Genomic DNA, 18,609 nt, shown 5'->3' on the forward strand with positions numbered 1-18,609 from the left:
CTTGGGACACTCTATTGCCAGTGTGTTGATGGGCCTGGCACCAACTGGACAGAAGGACTACAGAATGGAAAGAGGGTTCTTAATAATAAACCTTAGCAGTAACTTCATTCTTTTCTACATGCCAGGGACTAAGCTGTTACATACACACAGTCTCATTCAGTCTCATCATGACCTACAAAGCATGGTCTTTATCAACCCCATCTTACAGAATAGAAAAACATAGCTTAGAAAGGCTTTGTAGCGTTGTTAATTCAGTGGCTGAGCCGGGATGTGAGCCTGAGTCTGCCTGACCATCTCCTACCTGAGCACTTAAGCACCACATGAAATTGCATCCTTCTGACTTGGTCATGTGTCAGCTGATTGGTGTGATATCAGCTGGTTTGTTTGGTAGTGGAATTCCCTGTCCTCCCAGTCTGATTGGTAATAACGCCAGTGGGTCATTAGAATATAAGTTTGGGTAAGGTTCATTACTTGACCTTTTAGGTTAAGGTGTCTACCTGCAAGTGACTACAGTCTCTGTGTCTCTTAATTCTTGCTCTCAAGGGAGAGAATCTGATCAGTCATTGGCCAGCAGCCTGCCTCAGGTGTCTGTCGCTCCTCTGATAGGATGACACAGGGGTGTGCGTGTGTGCATGCACGCATGTGTGTGTGTGTGTGTGTGTGTGTGTATAGGAGGAGGTTGCACTGCAGGGTTCCAAGGTTGGGATCCCATGGTAGGGATACCCCCAGTAGGAACAATGAATGGGAAAGTTGTGAGAGAGAGGCGGTGAAGTCCATCTAGCACAACACTGTGGGCCATGGTGAAAAGACTGGACTCTTCAGTAGACATATAAAGAAAGCAAAAGAAGAACTATCCATTAAACCCACAAAGCTATCATTGTAACACTGAAGGCAACTCCCACTCATGACTCCAAAGCATAACATCTATAAGGCTGGAGTAATTTGAATATTTTTGCACTGCTACTAATTTTGAATTATTTTAAAATGAGTATGTATAGCAATCATCTCACAAATAAAATACTAAACATCTTATCCTTAACCGTGGCAGAGAAAGTCTGGTTGTACCAGCCGAGCCACTAGACAAAAAGAGGCTGGGTCCCTCAATGACTGCGTGGAACAGAGTATGCCCCCACCCTCATGCACATCAGATGGGGATGTAAATGAGAAATTTATCTGTATTTTATCAGGCAACTCAAATTTGGAGTTAGTTTGTTAAAGCAACTAAAGTTGCTTACTTAGAGAATGCAATGGGAACCACATGCACGATTTCTTACATGCCACCCCCAACTCTAGGTAGGATGGAACCTACCCATGCTGTAACTCTGGGTCCCTGAGCAACTGTGGAAAAGGGTGTGTGCTGACCTGTTGATAGCACAGTACTGTTGTTGTACAAGCAAGAACTGAGTTTCTATTATGTTTATTTAATTAAACATTTTGCGTTTTATTGTCACAGCTGTTAGCCTCCCCTAAACAGTAACCACCCATTCTGGATAAGCAAGAATTTATCAATACTATCCTTTATTTTATATCTGCCCTAAGTTAACAAAGGAGTAAAGAAGGAGGGCTCATAAAGAGATGTGGAAAAAGGTTAAAGCAAATTTTCAAAAAATAATTGTACCTAAACATTTTTCTTTAATTAACTAAAAGTAAGCTTTTCTACAATGCTCTCAAATTCTGTTTGTGAAAAAGTTTGAAAAAATTGTCATTCTTTTCCTGTGTTGTCTAGATGATAAAAATAAGTGTTAAGCAATAGAAATTGTTATTTCTCTGATATTTTGTAGTTTGCTTATATTTTATCAAATTTCCTTAATCTAAAATTTCATATCTTCTTCTCTTAGATATTTATAGATTTTTTTTCTTATTGTGAGTTGAAAACAGCTCTACTTACATAAACTTATTGCTTAATAAATTATGTAATCTTACAAACAGTAACTTTAGAATTCACAAAATAGATAAGGACCAAAAAGACAAAAATAACTCACTTTAGTAAAATACACATAGCAAATTATGGAATGAGTATCAAAGGTTTTAAACATTGATATACCAGGAAGGAGGTTATTCTCTTTAATCACTCACCTTCAATGATGCCTTTTATAAGTTGTCCTCTTGATTTTGTAAGTTGTCTTCTGTAATTTTTCTTCCTCCAAATATATATAGTGTTATAAGTACCGGAAATATTTATTGTTAGGAATAACTGCAAGTATCATAGGCCACTGGAAAATGTATCTTTTAAATCTGTGGAGCTCAGAAACAACCTGTAGGAAACACTGCAGAGTAACAAGAAAGCATATGCTACTATTTCCAATTCTAAATACTTAACAGTTTTTAAAGTTGTGCTCTTTGTATCATATAGTGCAGAAAAACTCTGAAGTTCTGAGTCCTGACTTTATTTTTTCAGAGCCCAGAAATTAACGTTAATGTGAAACAAGCACAAAATAATAATGAATGACATTATAGAACTGGAACATGGAACCCCAGACTTTAACAGTTTAGATGTGGAAAACATAACATTAGTAAAAACAAAATTTTCTCTTGTGTAAGGAAATAACAATTATTCTTTAAACATTGCCTAAGCATTTTGATTATGACATTTTTTATTCTCCTCATAGCATTTTCCTTTTAAAAAAACATAAGTTTTATTTTTATATTTTCCATGTTTTGTTCTTACATTAAAGTTATTATACTTTAAAAATCCATTATTACTTATTGGCAATATAAATAATTTTGTGCTTTTCGATGACAGCAATGTCATGTTCCAGTTGCTTCATTTCTTCCTCCAGCTTCTGCTTGCGGATCTTCTTTGGGATGGAATCTATGAAGACGGAGAGGGACTGGAACTCCTTGTGGACTTCCTCCCAGTTCTTTTTCAGCCCCTGCAAGTGGTAAAGAAAACTGTAAATACTGAAGTCAACCGCAAAAGAAAAGGAAAATGGAAAAGCAAAGCAAACTGGTAATGAAAAATATAAATAGGTAGAGAAAACATGAGAATAACTTTAAAAACGATATGTACTTATCAAGTACTTGGCCACAGTAACCAGAAATACTGCACCGAGGCCAAATCCTTTCCTTAACTGTGTGCTGAATTCCCACTGGGAGTATTTATTTGCTCTGTTTTTTATGTTACTGTACTTGTTTTTACCATCCAATAGTGCATGCAGGGTTATGAGTAGTAGGAAGCTAAGCTCATAGCAAATGCTTCGGTTAAAAAAAACAACTTAGACTTGATAGCCCCATGTAAAAAACATTTTTGAAAAAGAAATTTTTTCTTATAAAATTTTTACTTTCTTTAGAATTTTCTTTTTTATCCTCATTCCTCGACAGAGAAATCACCTCAGAAGACCTAATTATGATTTCTATGACTTTATTTTCTTATATCTGACAAAATGGGTTTGTAAAAATGCCAACATTTGATTTTACAAAAAAATGATATTTTATAAAATCCTTAATATATCTTTTCAATATATTAGAACAAAGTGCCTTCCATATAGTCAAGGGATCTATATTTCCTATTAACGTATTCTAGGAACACTTGAAAGATCATTAAATGGGACACCCATGCTAATGCAATAATGTAGTTAATGTTTTATAGTCTCAGAAATCAACAAATTCAAAATTACAGATCTCTCAGGAGCCATTAAGGTTATTTCCATCCCTGCATGGTGATCATTTCTCATCACAGTGCACTAGGAGCGCCACCGACAGAATGGTCTTAAACTGCTAATTAAATTCATTCAATGAAATTTTATAAATGCTTTTTTTTTTTTCTTTTTGAGACAGAGTCTTCGCTCTGCCCGGGCTAGAGTGCTGTGGTGTCAGCCTAGCTCACAGCAACCTCAAACTCCTGGGCTTAAGCGATCCTCCTGCCTCAGCCTCCCGAGTAGCTGGGACTACAGGCATGCACCACCGTGCCTGGCTAATTTTTTCTATATATATTTTAGTTGTCCAGATAATTTCTTTCTATTTTTAGTAGAGATGGGGTCTCGCTCTTGCTCAGGCTGGTCTCGAACTCCTGACCTCGAGCGATCCTCCCGCCTCGGCCTCCCAGAGTGCTAGGATTACAGGTGTGAGCCACCATGCCCGGCCTGAAATTTTATAAATGAACACTTTTTATTATTTATTCTGAGTGCACAGATGATCTTATTTACACAAAAACAAAAAGCAAAACAGAAAGTGCAATTTAAAATATTGCCTTGAAAACCTGGTCCTTGGAAGCCATGGCCATACATTTAGGTTTAAAAGAGGATTAGAAGTGTCTTATATAATAATGCCTTCATCATAAGCTCTCATAGCTCAAATTTAATCTCGTAGAAACTTCTTGGGGACAATACCATTTCAATGACTTATTCCACGCTTAGGTAACAGTGACAGTAGCCTGGGGCGCACTGTGTACAACAGGCTGGTTGGGGAAAAGGGCAACACATTTTGACACCTTCCTGAGCGAGAATAGGGTCTGGGAAAGGGAAAAGAGAGAAGGAAAAGTATCCAGATTATATTTTAAAAAGAGAGGGGCAGGTTAACACAATTCTTAATAGTGTATGAGCTGGATTCTAAAAAGAGGTCCTCAAAAGAATTCTGTTTCTCCACAGCCTTTCATTATGAAATGTGACATAGGTTCCCACAGTGCTCCGCGGGGGGCCCATTGCAGAGAGGAAATCTATGTATTTATACACTTTCAAATATCAAAGGTTTTTCTTAGCTGGTTGGGTGATATTTCCATATTACTTGTGGTCACAGCAGCTACACTTTTTCTCTGTATTTTCTTTTAAAGCATAGTTTGCTTTTATCTTCTAGTGTGTACAATAACGTTTGGATCAAAGTCAACAGCTAGGGATGGAAACTCAATGTAACTAATATTTCATATTATAGTGAAATAGGCTCCTTGCTGTGTCTAAGCCTTTTTTTTTGGTTATTTCATCTAAAAAAGATCTTTTATCCATTGCAGCAATAGCGATTTTCCCTTATTTTTATTTCTTTATTTTTCTTTCTTCCATTTTAATGCTGAAATGATATTGGTAATTTTGGGAAAAATTCAAATAGGGAGAAGTGGTCCTATAATCAGAAGCATTTTTATATAATAAGAAGTGCACCCCTCCCCCACTGCAGAACGTTCTCCCCCTTCTGGCCCTGCTGGGTGACTGGGGGAAGGGGTGGGAGTTGAGCTTCCTGGGCTGTTTGTTCCTCTGGCCCTTTTCCCTCTGGCTGCTGAGTGAGTTCAGCCAAAGAAGGCCCTGGAGGGACAAGGCAGAGATTGGGGCATTTCTTCCCGCTCTCGCCTGATGCTAGTTCTAGCATTCATCTGTGACTGTCACCTCCATCCAGGCTCCAGCTCTCACTGGGTTCTGGCAACGTCCCTTCTTGTCCATGCCCTTCAAGCCCAGGTGGTGGCGAATTCCCATTGTCCTTAGTTCTGGGGTCCTCAGTGTTCCTTAGCGGTTCCCTTAACCCCACTATGCTTCTGTAAATGGTTCCTTCCTACATTCCCTTCCGAATCCCAGCGGAGCCTGCCTTCTATTTCCTGCCGGAGCCCCGGCGGATACAGCTTCCTCTGCCACCTCCTACGTGTATGTGCCATGCAGAGGGGAAAACACCAGCCTGGCCGTTGGTAAAACTGAGTTTTGGTCCCTGTTCATCCACTTGATAATTTTGTGACAAGGGGAAAATGCAAACCAAATTCTAAGTTCACTGACAGTAAGGGCTGTGTTTGTCTTGCTCACTGCAGTATCCCCCTGGCTGGGGACTGTGCGTGGCACATAGTAGATGTTCAATAAATGAACGAAAGGATGAGTGAACAAATGAGCCCACTTAATCTATTTGTATTTTCTGTCCTCATCTGTAAAATGAGAAGTTTGGAATCATCAGACCAGATGATCCCTTCTAGGTAATGAAGTTTGGAATCATTAGACAGATGATCTTTTCCAGCTATAATCAGACTGTTACTTTATGAAGATTGAGCAGAATGGGACTTACTCAGAGACATACAGCCATACTGTCGTAGAACTATGTGCAGCTCTTAACCAGGGAAGGAAGCACGGCTCTGGTTGTCAGGAGGATGGTCAGTGGCTTTCTTACTATGCAGCTGTACTCCCTCGCTAGTAAGGTGTCGCATGGAAGGGTAACTGCAGCCACCACGATAGGAAGCTGAGGGCTGCTTATCTACTGAAGCCAAAAGGACACAGGAGGGAAGAACCTGTCCCCTTTTCAGCGTTTTTAGATATAAAGATGTGGCTTTCACAAAGGCATGTACTTTCTGAAAATGGGAGAATCCAAACAAGAGAGAGAGAAGGGGCCACAGACCAGCACGCTGCCTGCTGCCATGTCTGCCAGCCTTCCTGCCTGTCCGCTTCCCTCCTTTCCAGCGTGCTCTGAACGTCTGTGTTTTACTGGGCATGGGGGCACCGGGGATGCCGCTATCAACAAAGAGACACAGTCTCTGTCCTCAAGCCGCTCCTGCTGTCTGGGACACCCTCTCACTCTGCACTTTCAGGCCCAGCTAAAGATCTGTATCTGCTAGTGGTGACTGGTGCCTTGGAACCTCATACAACTTATGATCTGTGCACACACAGACACACACATTCACGTCTGAACATGCATATAGATGCCAATTACATTATGACATTCTCTATAGCAGAAGTTTTATCTTATGCCTTTCTTTAATATCCTCAGGGCTTAGCATGTAAGAAATGTTTATTGATGATCATGATGACTGATAAAATGTTAAGAATTTTTAACAGCATATGAATCCACTTTCAACAGAGATTAAGAAGGCAGTAGAAATGGCTTTGTAGAAAGCTTTCAAAATAAAAAACAGAGACGAAAGTACTGTCTATACCTCTATAATAGCATGAGCCTGACTATAGAAGGTGCAAGTAGGTGCTTAATAAACACTCGGCAAATGACGAAGCAGCAAGCCCACTTGCACCCCCTAGTATGTTAAATGCTTCAGATAAAATCCAACGTTAAAAACTCCAGTGTAAATATATGTTTAAGTTTATTTTATTCAAAATAAGAAAGATATATGTAAAGCCTAATACCCATTTTATTTAAAAATTTGGACGTTTGGCTTTTAGGAAAGAAGAAAATGTTGGTCTAAAGACAGTTTCAATTATTCTAGAGCTCCATCTAGTGAAAGATATCTAATTTATGAATATTACTTTTTTACAAATTCAGGGACATAAGAATGAAAATAAAAATGCTTTTTTGCCTTATTTATGCATGTTCGTTGTAGGAGAAGGTAGGTTTCCTTACAGCACTAGTTCAGGAAAAAAACAGAAGCTCACCAAAGTGGAAAAAAAATATTATTGAATGAACCCCCTCTGTTACAACTTTTTGCTCTGCCCAAAGAGTTGGCTTTGCTGCAAGTAGTTTGCCGCTATAACCAAAGGAGAGTGTTCTGATTTCAAAAAAAGTGCTGGCTTTAATAATCAAGTTGATGGTAGATCTTTCTTTCAGAGATGTTCCAGAGAGTTCCAGATGAACATAAACCGCAGAACACTCACCCGCAGAACTGCCTCCCTTTCTTCATCGGAGAGCCTTTTCATCGCAGCTTTCTGGAGTTTTTCCTGGATATAACAATCATATTCTTCTTGGGCTTTCTTTACTTCCTCATTTCGCTTACATATGTATTCAGGTGTGACGCCATAATCCTGCAAGGATTTTTCAGAAAAAACATAATCAATATCCTGAATGCAATCTTATACGTGTACATGCCAACCAATGACAGGGAGAAAACTAGATGTTGCAGACTTAAAGCCTTTGCTCAAACCCTGCGAATCGACCAAATTTGGTGATTTTCCTCGTTGAGAACTAGTTGATTCTAGTCTTTTAAAACTGCCTGAGTTGATATTGTGGTCCCTGTTTTCCCTCTTCTATTAATAAATGTTTCCAGTGCTTGTTCTTAGCAGATGAATTGGCCCTCATCTTACTCCTAGGAGTTGGCTTTTTTACCTTTCATGTGCTTCAGCTTGTACTGTGAAAAATATCTGAAGGTCTCTTTTTCATAGTCTTCTTAAATAAAAGAAGACAAAGGCTTCCCAGACATTATAAAAACAAACCCTTAAAAGATACCAAGCATATCAGTGTTAAGAGGAGATTCACTTGGGACCCTGAGCTTGTTTTTGGAAATGCAAAATACATTTTAGGATCCTGGGGTGCTTGCGAGGAACGACAGGGAAGCAACCAGCTGTGATTCTTTCAGCTAAATTAGTAAGTGTGTTGATGTCACTGTCTAGAGAAACAGAAATACTGTGCGTTCATTCTTCAAAAAATTATTTGACAATGTACTTGGTGCTAGGTGTAATAGTGAACAAGAGACAAAGTTGCTTTTTTGTTTAAGACAAAGTTTCTGCCCTCATGAAATTTGTCTTCTATGGTGACAGAGACTCCCCAAAATGGAGTATAAAATAATATATAAGTGCCCTGAAGTAAAACAGAGGATAGTACGGAGAAAGAAACTAATAGGTGCTATTTTAGATAAATGAGGAAGTCAGAGAAGAACTCTCTGAGCAAGCAGCAGTTGATGGGGTATAGTAGTCATTAAAAATATTTATAGATATTCTGGTTCTCCTCCTTCTGGGCACTAGGTAGGACAACTTTCCTGCCCCCTTCAAAGCAAGACATAGGCATTGACCTAACTTGTCCAATGTGAGTGGAAGTGCCCTCTGTCACTTCTGGGTAGAGGCCTTAAGAGCTAGTGGATGACTTGCCGTGTTTTTTCTGTCTAGTCTAGTGACAAGCAACGTTTTGGCTTTTCTGGGCCCTGGAAAGAAGATAACAAGAAGCAGAGCCTCTAACAGTCCTCAATGAGCATGTGGTACAAGCGAACGACAAAACTGTCACTTTAAGTCACTGACATTTGGGGGCTATTTGTTACCTCAGTGTAACGTAACCTATCCTGCCTGAACAAGGCATAGAAACCCTGATATAAATATGCTCTGGAAAGCTGCAAAGAACAGTACAAGTGAGCTCTGAGAATACAGTGTTCTGGTGAGTCACTGCAGTGGGAAACAGGCTGGTCCACTTCAGGAAATGCTGAGAGCTGTATCTCATCATAGCTCAATATGATAACTGATGTTCATGATGATGATTCTGCAGCATCTCACACACACAACAATAAATTATATTTGGCATGCTCTATTTAAGAAAGGCAGTGATGCCATATATTCTGGAAAAAAAAATCTCACAAAGGATGGGCAATAGCTTCAGTGATCTGAAATACTCCTATGTGCTGAATCATGGAGGGCTAATATATGCTATTAATATTAACAATTGCATATATTATGGTAGTCACTCTTTGTTAAGCTTTTATTAGGTGCCAGGTATTATGTCATGTGGCTGATGTTCTTTATATCATTTAATCCTCCTACAACCCTGGGATCAATCCAATGACTCGTTAGGAGATCACAGCGTTAGTAGGCGGCAGAGTCAAAATTTGAAATGCGGTCTTAACTACCATTGCCAAATACCTCATGTAATCATCCATCCTTCAGTTTGTTTTCACGAATTGTCTCTCAAAGCAAATGGCATATAATTTATTTGGAATTAAAATATGAGGTTCATTCGCTTTTTAAAAAAATGGCATTGTCTTTGAAAGGATTTATTTACTATCTTGCTTGCCAATAATAGACTTATGTAAGTCTTTTGGTAAGCTTTTTTATTTTAAAGATCTTCTATACTTAAACCATTAAACCTAAGCTTTTATGATGTTTACGAATGAATTTATAAGCTTACCTAATAAACACCTTTTTAGCTAGAAATGAAGGCCCCCAAAGCACTAGATTATTGTTCAGTACTTTCAAGGTTTCACTCCAAACTAAAAAAAATATACGGACATTAAAACAGTAATAAAGGCCAGGTGTGGTGGCTCATGCCTGTAATCCTAGCACTTTGGGAGGTCAAGGCAGGAGGACTGTTTGAGGCCAGGAGTTCAAGACCAGCCTGGGCAACATAGCAAGACCCCATCTCTATAAAAAAAATTAAAAAATTAGCCAGGCCTAGTGGCACATGCCTGTAGTCCCAGCTACTCAGGAAGCTGAGGCAGGAGGATCTCTTGAGCCCAGGAGTTTGAGGCTGTAGTGAGCTATGATTGCACCACTGCACTCTAGCCTGGGTGACAAAGCGAGACCCTGTCTCTAAAAAAAAAAAATAGTAATGAGGATCATTTATACTACACTGACAAGATGGATGGTTCTAAATTTGTATTCCTCTTCATTTTTTTCATTCTGCTGCAAGTTACTATAATTTAATGACTACACCTTAAGATCTTCTAAAAGGTTATTCCTCCTAGATTTATAGTAGTGACTGCTTTAGTGACATTTCTATCTAACCAAAAATTAATATCTTTCAGAGAATGGTTGTTATAATTGCTAAATAATTAGTAATTGAAATTAAGGAAAATGCTATAACTTTCATCTAGTGAACTATATGGTATTGTTTACTATAAGTTCTCTGTAACTTCGTCACAGTAGATTTAGACCAAACACAGACTGCAGAGGAATGGGAGTTGGTAATCTAGCTGATTTGGCCAGTGAGAGCACTATTAATGGGAATGTAGACAATCACCATGAACACCAGACTTAAATTACTTGAACTCAGGTCTGTCGTTAATACATCACACATCTACCTTTTTATTGATGTACTTGGGAAGTAGTCCTGAGGTTTCAAGATCATGCTTGTCTCCAGTTCTTTTGTCGACGTAAATTGGCTTAGGCTTTTTGGCCACTCCCATGATGACATCAGCTGCATTGGTGTTTATAAAATTTTTTCCGCTCTGTATTCCCATGACTGGATGGTCACCTCTCAATGGTACCGCAGGCTTTTTGGGTTCATTCCGATCGAACTTTTTTTCTGTTAACATAACAGTTCCTCCTTAATAGTAAACTATAAACATTGCTACTCATACTATTTCTAATATCCAGATATTTTACCACTAGTGCAGTGAATTTTTATTAACAATATGTTCAAGACCGGGCGCGGTGGCTCACGCCTGTAATCCTAGCACTCTGGGAGGCCGAGGCGGGAGGATTGCTCGAGGTCAGGAGTTGGAAACCAGCCTGAGCAAGAGTGAGAACTCATCTCTACTAAAAATAGAAAAATTAGCTGGACATGGTGGCACACACCTGTAGTCTCAGCTACTCAGGAGGCTGAGGCAGGAGGATCACTTGAGACCAGGAGTTTGAGGCTGAAGTGAGCTATGATGATGTCACTGCACTCTACCCGGGTGACAAAATAAATAAATAAGTAAATAAAGAAACATATGTATGTGTGTATATATATATTTTCAAATATTTAAGGTAAAAAGTTTATAATTATCTCCAATCTCACCAACTTGTATACATTAAGTATGTACAGCTTTGTACATGTCAGTCATACCTTAATAAAATGGTTTTAAGAAAAGAAAAAAACCTCAGTAATCAAAATGAAAAAAATTAAGGCAACATAATCAATTAATAAGTTGAAAAACAGTATAAAAATCTAAGGAAGAAGGATAGGCGCCCCAAATTGTGTGCTAGCTAATGCATTTTTACTGGCTATTGTGAAAGTATTTTCTCATAAAGATTTCAACAACAAACGTTCAGCTTTCCCATTTAAAGTAGGTTTAAATGAAAAACATTAAAACTCTTTTCTACTATCAATATTACCAATAATTGCTTCTTCAGAGGAAAATTATTGTAAAATTTACCAAGTAAAGAAATCAAACTTGATGTACTGAAAGTCCAAGAAGCTATGGATTTTCCACTAAAACTATTATTATACCAAAGTATAAAAATCACGTCATGGCTGTGTACCCAACACACAGCTTAACAAATAAAACATTACCAATATAGCTGAAATTCTTTATTCACTCTTCCCTGATTGCATCCTAAAGTAACTATTATCCAGAATTTATTTATTTCTCTATACCACATTCTCTTCATTAATAGCAGATGAAATTGGCCATTTTAACACAGCCTCTTCACTTTGACCATTCCAACCAATCTATCTTGCTATAGCCACGTCAAAATGGTTTGTCAAAGTGCTAAAAAGTAAAATAATTATAATTGATTTCCAAGAATGAAAAGCAACAACTATCTTGACAAGGCCTCACTCCATTCTTAACCCCATCACAATTACTAGAGACTTTGACTTTATTCATTTTTGCATTGTTTGGACTTTTTAAGAGGTCATATAATTTTTTTTTTTTTTTTTGAGGCAAGGTCTCAAAGGGCTCTGTTGCCTGGGCTAGAACATAGTGGTGTCATCACAGCTCACTGCAACCTCAAACTCCTGGGCTCAAGTGATCCTCTTGCCTAAGCCTCCCAAGTAGCTGGGACTACAGGCACACACCACCATGTGCAGATAATTTTTTATTTTTTTGCAGAGACGGGGTCTCACTATTGCCCAGGCTGGTCTCAAACTCCTGGCCTCAAGTGATTCTCCCACCTTAGCCTCCCACAGTTCTGGGATTACAGGTGTGAGCCACCAGGCCGGGCCCATCTAACATTTTTAATATTAAATATTAAGAGTGATAAAACCTACTTGGTGGTAGAGTTTTTTCCTTTGAATGTTTCTTTAGGAAATCCTTTGGAGAAGGTACTTCAACTTTTGCTGGTCCCATAGTTTTCATTGCAGTTTTAACTTTGTGCGTGTCATCTTTTACAGCTGTCCTAAAAACTGATATGTACCTAAAATTAAATTTAAAAAGTTGTAGCATTTATATTTGTAGTAAAAATTATTTAAAGTTTAAAACCAGGCATACATTTCTAAATTATTTAAGTCTATATTCATATGGAAAATAGCCATAAATCATAATTATCTGAGCCCTATCCACCAGGCTTTGGCAAGCTAGATGGAAGTTCTGCCCTAAGAAAGAGGTGCCAGGGTAAAGGTGTTCCTAGTATTTCCTTATTATTCTTTGAACATCTGTAACATCCATAGTGATGTCACCTCTGTCATTCCTGAGATTAGTAATTTGTGTTTTCTCTCTCTCTCTGCTGATAAGTCTGGCTAGGGGTTTATTAATTTTATTAATCTTCTCAAAGAGCCAGAATTTCATTGATTTTCTCTAATGCTCACATATTTTCCATTTTAATTATTTCTGCACTGATCTTTATTATTTCTTCTCTTTACTTTGGGTTTAATTTGCTTTGCTTTTTTTTTTAGTTTCTTAAGGTACAAGTTTAGGTATTCGATTTTAAAACTTTATGCTTTTCTAATATAAGTGTTTAAAGCTATAAATTTCCCTCTAAGCAGCACTTTAGCTGCATTCTGCAAATTTTGATATGCCACATTTCATTTTCATTCAGCTCCAAATACGTTTTAAATTTCCTTTTGATATCTTCTTTGATTTAGAACATTGTTTAGACATGTTTGTTTAGTTTTCATATATTTGGGATTTCCCAGATATCTTTCTAGTTGATTTTCATTGTGGTTAGAGAATATACTGTGTGTGATTTTAATCCTTTTAAATTTTCTGACACTTTTTTTATGGCATGAAGTTTGGTCTATCTTGGTAAATGTTCTGTATACACTTGAAAGTGTATTCTGCCGCCGTTGGTGCTACAGAGTATTCTACAAATGACAATTAGATAAAACTGGCTGATAGTGTTTTCAAATGTTCTATATCCTTATTGATTTTGTCTATACGTCTAAGCAAACGTACAAGATTTTAAAGCCTACATTTCAGGTATAACCTCATTTGGAGCATTATCTTACTTTTCTGTAATAATTTCCCATTTGCTTTGATATCCTCATCAAAAAATATCTTATTGCATTAGAACCAGGTAGTATATAAATAAATATCAAACAGTATCTGATACATAATGAATTATCAGAAGACTAAAAAATAATACATGCTATTGAAGCAAAAAGTGCTTGTTAGGTTTGTTTTATTGGCTCAGGCTAAAAGGTAGCATGCAAACCGATTAAAGTCATGGGCTTTGGTATCAGATTTGTGTCTCAATCCAAGCCCTTGTTCTTCCTAGCTGCCTCAACTTTCTCAGCCTGAGTTTCCTCTCCCGTAAAATTGGGAAATACTATTTATCTTATAGGATTCTTGTGAGAATTAAATAATGACTGTGAAGAACATAGAACAGTTATCTGGCATGTTATAAATATTAATACATTGAGCATATTATTAATAATAATAGTATTCTCGTCATTATGATTACTGGATATCTATCTTGATTAAAATTTTAAAAACTGAAACTGTTAACTCTTTACTTCATTTTACTTGTGTCCTAGCAGTCACAGTCTTATTTCCTAAACATCTGAGTCATGATGCTAGGTCATCAATATAACAGAAACAAATAGACTGACATACTTTGCTGACTTGTACAAACAAATTCTCATACTACAACATATTGTGTAGCATTGCTTAAGATATTAAACCCTGTTCTATAATTGAATATACTTTTAAAAAATGAGTCTAACATTCACAAAAGCTCACTTATACACAAATTTCCCTGGCAACTAATTTTAAGGATTATTGTTGGCATATTTGCTTCTCACAACATTGTTAGGTATGTGTGAAATGCCAGTGAGGTGTGCTACTACCTTTTACCACTGTTATATTATCTATAAAAGTCCAAATTAGAGGCAATAACTCAAGATGAACAGTCAACCAGTAAATGCATAAGGAAGCTATAATTTTTCTTGCTGACAAAAATCCTGTTTGTGGATCACCCATATGTCTGAAGCAGAAAAATGCCTTTTTGAATTATCCCTTCTCCCATGTAGTTTCCCAGGCCTTCAATAGAATCAGGTGATTCTATTAATCACAGCACATCTTCAGTTGAGTGCCTGATATGCACAATATGTATCACATATATAAAAATATATATGATATATAAATATGAGAAGAATAGTTGGGTAAAATAATACAGGAGATGAAGGTAAGTGTTATAATTGTGGAAGTCTGTAAAGACTACCTAGCCAGACAAAAAATATAAATAATAGCTTCTAACACTAATCATAAAACTCTGAGACCATATATTGTAGAAATGGGAATTTTAGCATAAAATGTCATTATGTCAAAAAAAAAAAAGGCTTTGAGATAGTCTTGACTTTCTTCGCATATAAGTTTATTAAAAGGGTTACTGGTTTCCTTGATTGAATTCTTGGCTGTAGTCAGCAAAGTAGAAAGAACCTCAGGAGAAAATAACCGTGTAATCTTAGAGTTCACAATGGTCAAGGAACAGACTGCCCAGCAGAGTCGGACACCTAACCCTACTTTAAACAAAGAGTTGTTATAAAGACTTCAGAACATAGACGTATAACAGTATCGGCACTGAATCAAAAGGAACATAGTTCAAGAAGAATGGGAAGTTCCAAAAATGAAATTCTGAGTACATGTTACAATTAATCACAATGAAAAACAGAAAGGCATTTTAAAAACTAATGGTGTTTAGGGCATTAAATATTCCAATTTTCAAAAAGCATGCCTCCAGAAACTCTATACTGGTGAACCTGATGTCAACTTCTGCAAGAGTTGTAGAGAGAATCTGTATTAAGTTCATAGAGCAGAAATGAATACATGAGCCCATTAGGACTTTCAGGTCACCACAAATGAACAATAATTTTAAAAAATAAGACCATTAGACTCATAGATCAGGGAAATATTTTAGATATAATAATCTGCATTTTGATGTTAGCAAAGCCTCTTATTAAATCCTTGCTGATAAGGCAGAGAAATATGAATTAATGCGTCCATTTAGGTGACTGAACACTCAGAAAAAGTATTGCTGTCAGCCTAGAGGAGGAGTCTCGTAGCCTACTGAAGTGCAAAGTACTTGCCCTGTTCAATGACAGATGGAGATATAAAAGACATACACATTAGATTTGCAAATGACAAAAAGCTGAGAACAATAGTTAATAGACTGTATGAAAGATTCATAATTCAAAATTATCTCCATAGATTATTGAGTTGAGATAAAAAAGAATCAGATACATAATTAGAAGACAGGAGACATGAAACTTAGTTATAATCCACCCAGGTACTTTCTACGTGAGCCAAGAGTGGGACATAACTTTCAAAATGCTAATGGAAATTTAGTCTGCATGGATAAAAGTATTGTGCCAAGTATTAAAGAAAGGAGATAACAGTTTCATGGGCTGTTCAGACCATAAGTGGAATACTGCTTTTTAAAAAAGGGAGAGAAGGAATGATTGGAGATATTAAATAATTACAGCCATCAATGGAAGGGTGACAGATTTGGTGAAGATCTTGGAAACCATCTCATGCATCATGGTAGCTCAAATTTTGAAAACTGAGTCATGGCTTCCCATTGACTTCAACACTTTCATACTTAAGTATCAGCTACAGGAAAGTGCCCTTCACCTGATTTTGGTCACATATATCCATCTTCTAAAAGCTTTCATTTAGTATTTGCATCTCTCATTATGGTTTTCAATAATATATTACTTTGTGGTTAATCAACATTTAATTTAATGTTCATATTTCAGTTCCCCAAGAAGACTGTAAACTCTGAGGTGTGGGAGATGACAGCGCTGTCAACTGTCAGAATCTTGCCAGTGCTGGCGAAGCTGCGGTGAGCTTTCCTGGAGGTGGGTTTATAACACCGTGATGCAAACAGGACTTGTAACTTTAATACATTCTTTCTTATGATTAATATTATTAGTGAGGAGACTGAGTTAGGACAAGTTCATGCTAGTGTGGTGAGAGAGAACTGGTTAAATGTTCTATTATGCTTTTCTTATAAATGAGTGGTTTGTATGCATGAGGAGTCAGGAATGCCTCATGGTGGTTGTTGACAGTGTAAACTGACTACACCCTAATAGAAAGGGTTCTTTTGGCACCACATTTAGGTGCTTTCTTTTCCTCTTTACCATAAGTCCTTTTTCTACTTGTGCCTTCATAGTAAAACCAAGAAGTTTGTGCTATCACTCCAACATTCCCTATACCTGATATACTAGGGCAATATTATACATATAATAAGGGCTGGGTTAATGTTTGCCAAAGGAATAGATTGTTCCTATGTTTTGAAAAGAATTGCCTAGATGCAGTTAAGCTTTTAAATTTACCAATGAACAGAATACTTATATAATAAAATATCTTAACATTCAACTTCAGTATTCTACAGAAAATACAATTTACCAGTGTGTTACAGAGAGGAGGAACTTTTATCTTGTATAGCTCACAGGGATTTGGTCCCAAAAGTTAGTTCAGCAATAGACAATTTGAACGCTCCTCATAAACTCAGCAATTGTATCATAGCTTACTTTACATTCTTCTTTCTGATCTCTACTAGATTTTGAGAAGCTGATGGAAATACAATATAATTACTTCTCTGGTTAAAACCAGATACTCAGGCTTAAAATTGAAGGAGTTGCCCACTTGTTGAAGATGTTATGCACCCCAAGTAACTACTAATAAAAATAATTGGCCATGAGATCTGAAAGGGACCTGAGAGATTCTAGGACATTTAATTTGTTTTACAGAGCAGTAAACAAATGAAACTGTATTCAAGATCCCCCAAATAATTAGTTGCAGACCTTGTTTTTTTTTTTTTTAGCCCAGTGCTCTTTTAATGTGGTTTTTCTTGCATAAGGAAAAGGATAAAGGTAAAAGACTGGAAACATTTCAATCCTAGGAGGGATGAGATATTCCCCACTAATTACCTTCTACTCATAGATTTAAATAAGTTCTAAGTCCCTACACATGAGAGTAACTGGAGTGTTTACTTTGTGATTACCTTTTTAAGATTTGGGGAATACAAGGGATTCTAACACCTATATAAAAATTTTGACTCAATTACATATTTTGAGGTTCATACCTATTCATCCATTCTTCCTCCCATTCAACCATTAGGTCTGAAAAATACCTTAGAAACTACCTAGTCCATCTGCTTCGCTTCACCTATCAAAAATTGTGATTTTTCTCTTTTCAACAACAACATAAAATTTCACACTATGTTATACACCACATCACCCACGAACAAGTAGATAAATTACAAAACAGTTACATACTGTATTAAAGAGAGGCTAAGTGTAAAATAATAAATGGCCATCTCACAGCGCTGGAGCGCCCCCTCTGTGAATTGCAAGATGCTAAATACCTAGGTTTTTCGACCTCTTCTCTAAGCAGTTGTCAACCAAGGCTACTTCATTGGGACAAATATATATATATATATATATAAATAATATATATTAAAGTCCCATGATACGTATACTTATTCCTGAAGTGGAATAATTATTCCCCATTCTTGTTTTAGTGGTAATCTTTGCTTACCCACATACCTAGGAGGCTGGGGAGGCTCCTTCAGGGCTCTGGGTATGAGGTTATAAATGCACTCAGAAGAGCACGTTGGGTCCATGGTCACCAAATGACTCCTTAAAAACTTTCCTCAACTTTTGTCTCCCTGTACCAGTGTCTCCGTCCCTTTCTTCACAGCTTCCCCTTTCCTTTCTTACTCCCTTGCCGTCTCAAGAAATTCACGTGTCTCTCTTTCACATAATCCCCCTCTGACCTCTTGTTAGCAGTCTGCTCTCGGAAAGAAAAGAAAAAAAACCCTTTCCATTTCTCTTGGGATTGCTTAGCGTTGTTGACGGCGCAGTTGCTGTGGCAACAGTTGCTAGGCGACGGGGAAGCGGAAGGCAGCGCTGCGATCTGGGTTC

At 37.3% G+C, this 18,609-nt stretch overlaps 1 protein-coding gene across 1 annotated transcript; it reads right to left on the bottom strand.

Annotated features, from left to right (window-relative positions):
• Positions 1 to 1,444: 1,444 nt before the first annotated feature.
• On the bottom strand, positions 1,445 to 18,548 carry ENKUR (enkurin, TRPC channel interacting protein). Its single transcript, XM_045535095.1, has 5 exons — positions 18,232 to 18,548; positions 12,514 to 12,659; positions 10,619 to 10,842; positions 7,497 to 7,643; positions 1,445 to 2,873 (listed from the first exon to the last, which is right to left on the bottom strand). Exons 1-5 carry the CDS (start codon positions 18,306 to 18,308, stop codon positions 2,700 to 2,702), a joined length of 768 nt encoding a protein of 255 aa, XP_045391051.1. The 5' UTR covers positions 18,309 to 18,548; the 3' UTR covers positions 1,445 to 2,699.
• Positions 18,549 to 18,609: the final 61 nt, after the last annotated feature.

Source organism: Lemur catta, chromosome 1 (genome assembly GCF_020740605.2).
Source record: "Lemur catta isolate mLemCat1 chromosome 1, mLemCat1.pri, whole genome shotgun sequence".
In the NCBI taxonomy this organism is placed as follows: domain Eukaryota; kingdom Metazoa; phylum Chordata; class Mammalia; order Primates; family Lemuridae; genus Lemur; species Lemur catta.

What these genes read in the sequence shown, in the direction of transcription:
- ENKUR (XM_045535095.1), bottom strand. Translation starts at nt 18,308, where the DNA reads ATGGACCCAACGTGCTCTTCTGAGTGCATTTATAACCTCATACCCAGA. An exon ending in GGAAAAAACTCTACCACCAA is followed by an intron (nt 10,843 to 12,513) that starts GTAGGTTTTATC and finishes TTATGTTAACAG; the next exon opens with AAAAAAAGTTCGATCGGAAT. An exon ending in CCAAGTACATCAATAAAAAG is followed by an intron (nt 7,644 to 10,618) that starts GTAGATGTGTGA and finishes AAATCCTTGCAG; the next exon opens with GATTATGGCGTCACACCTGA.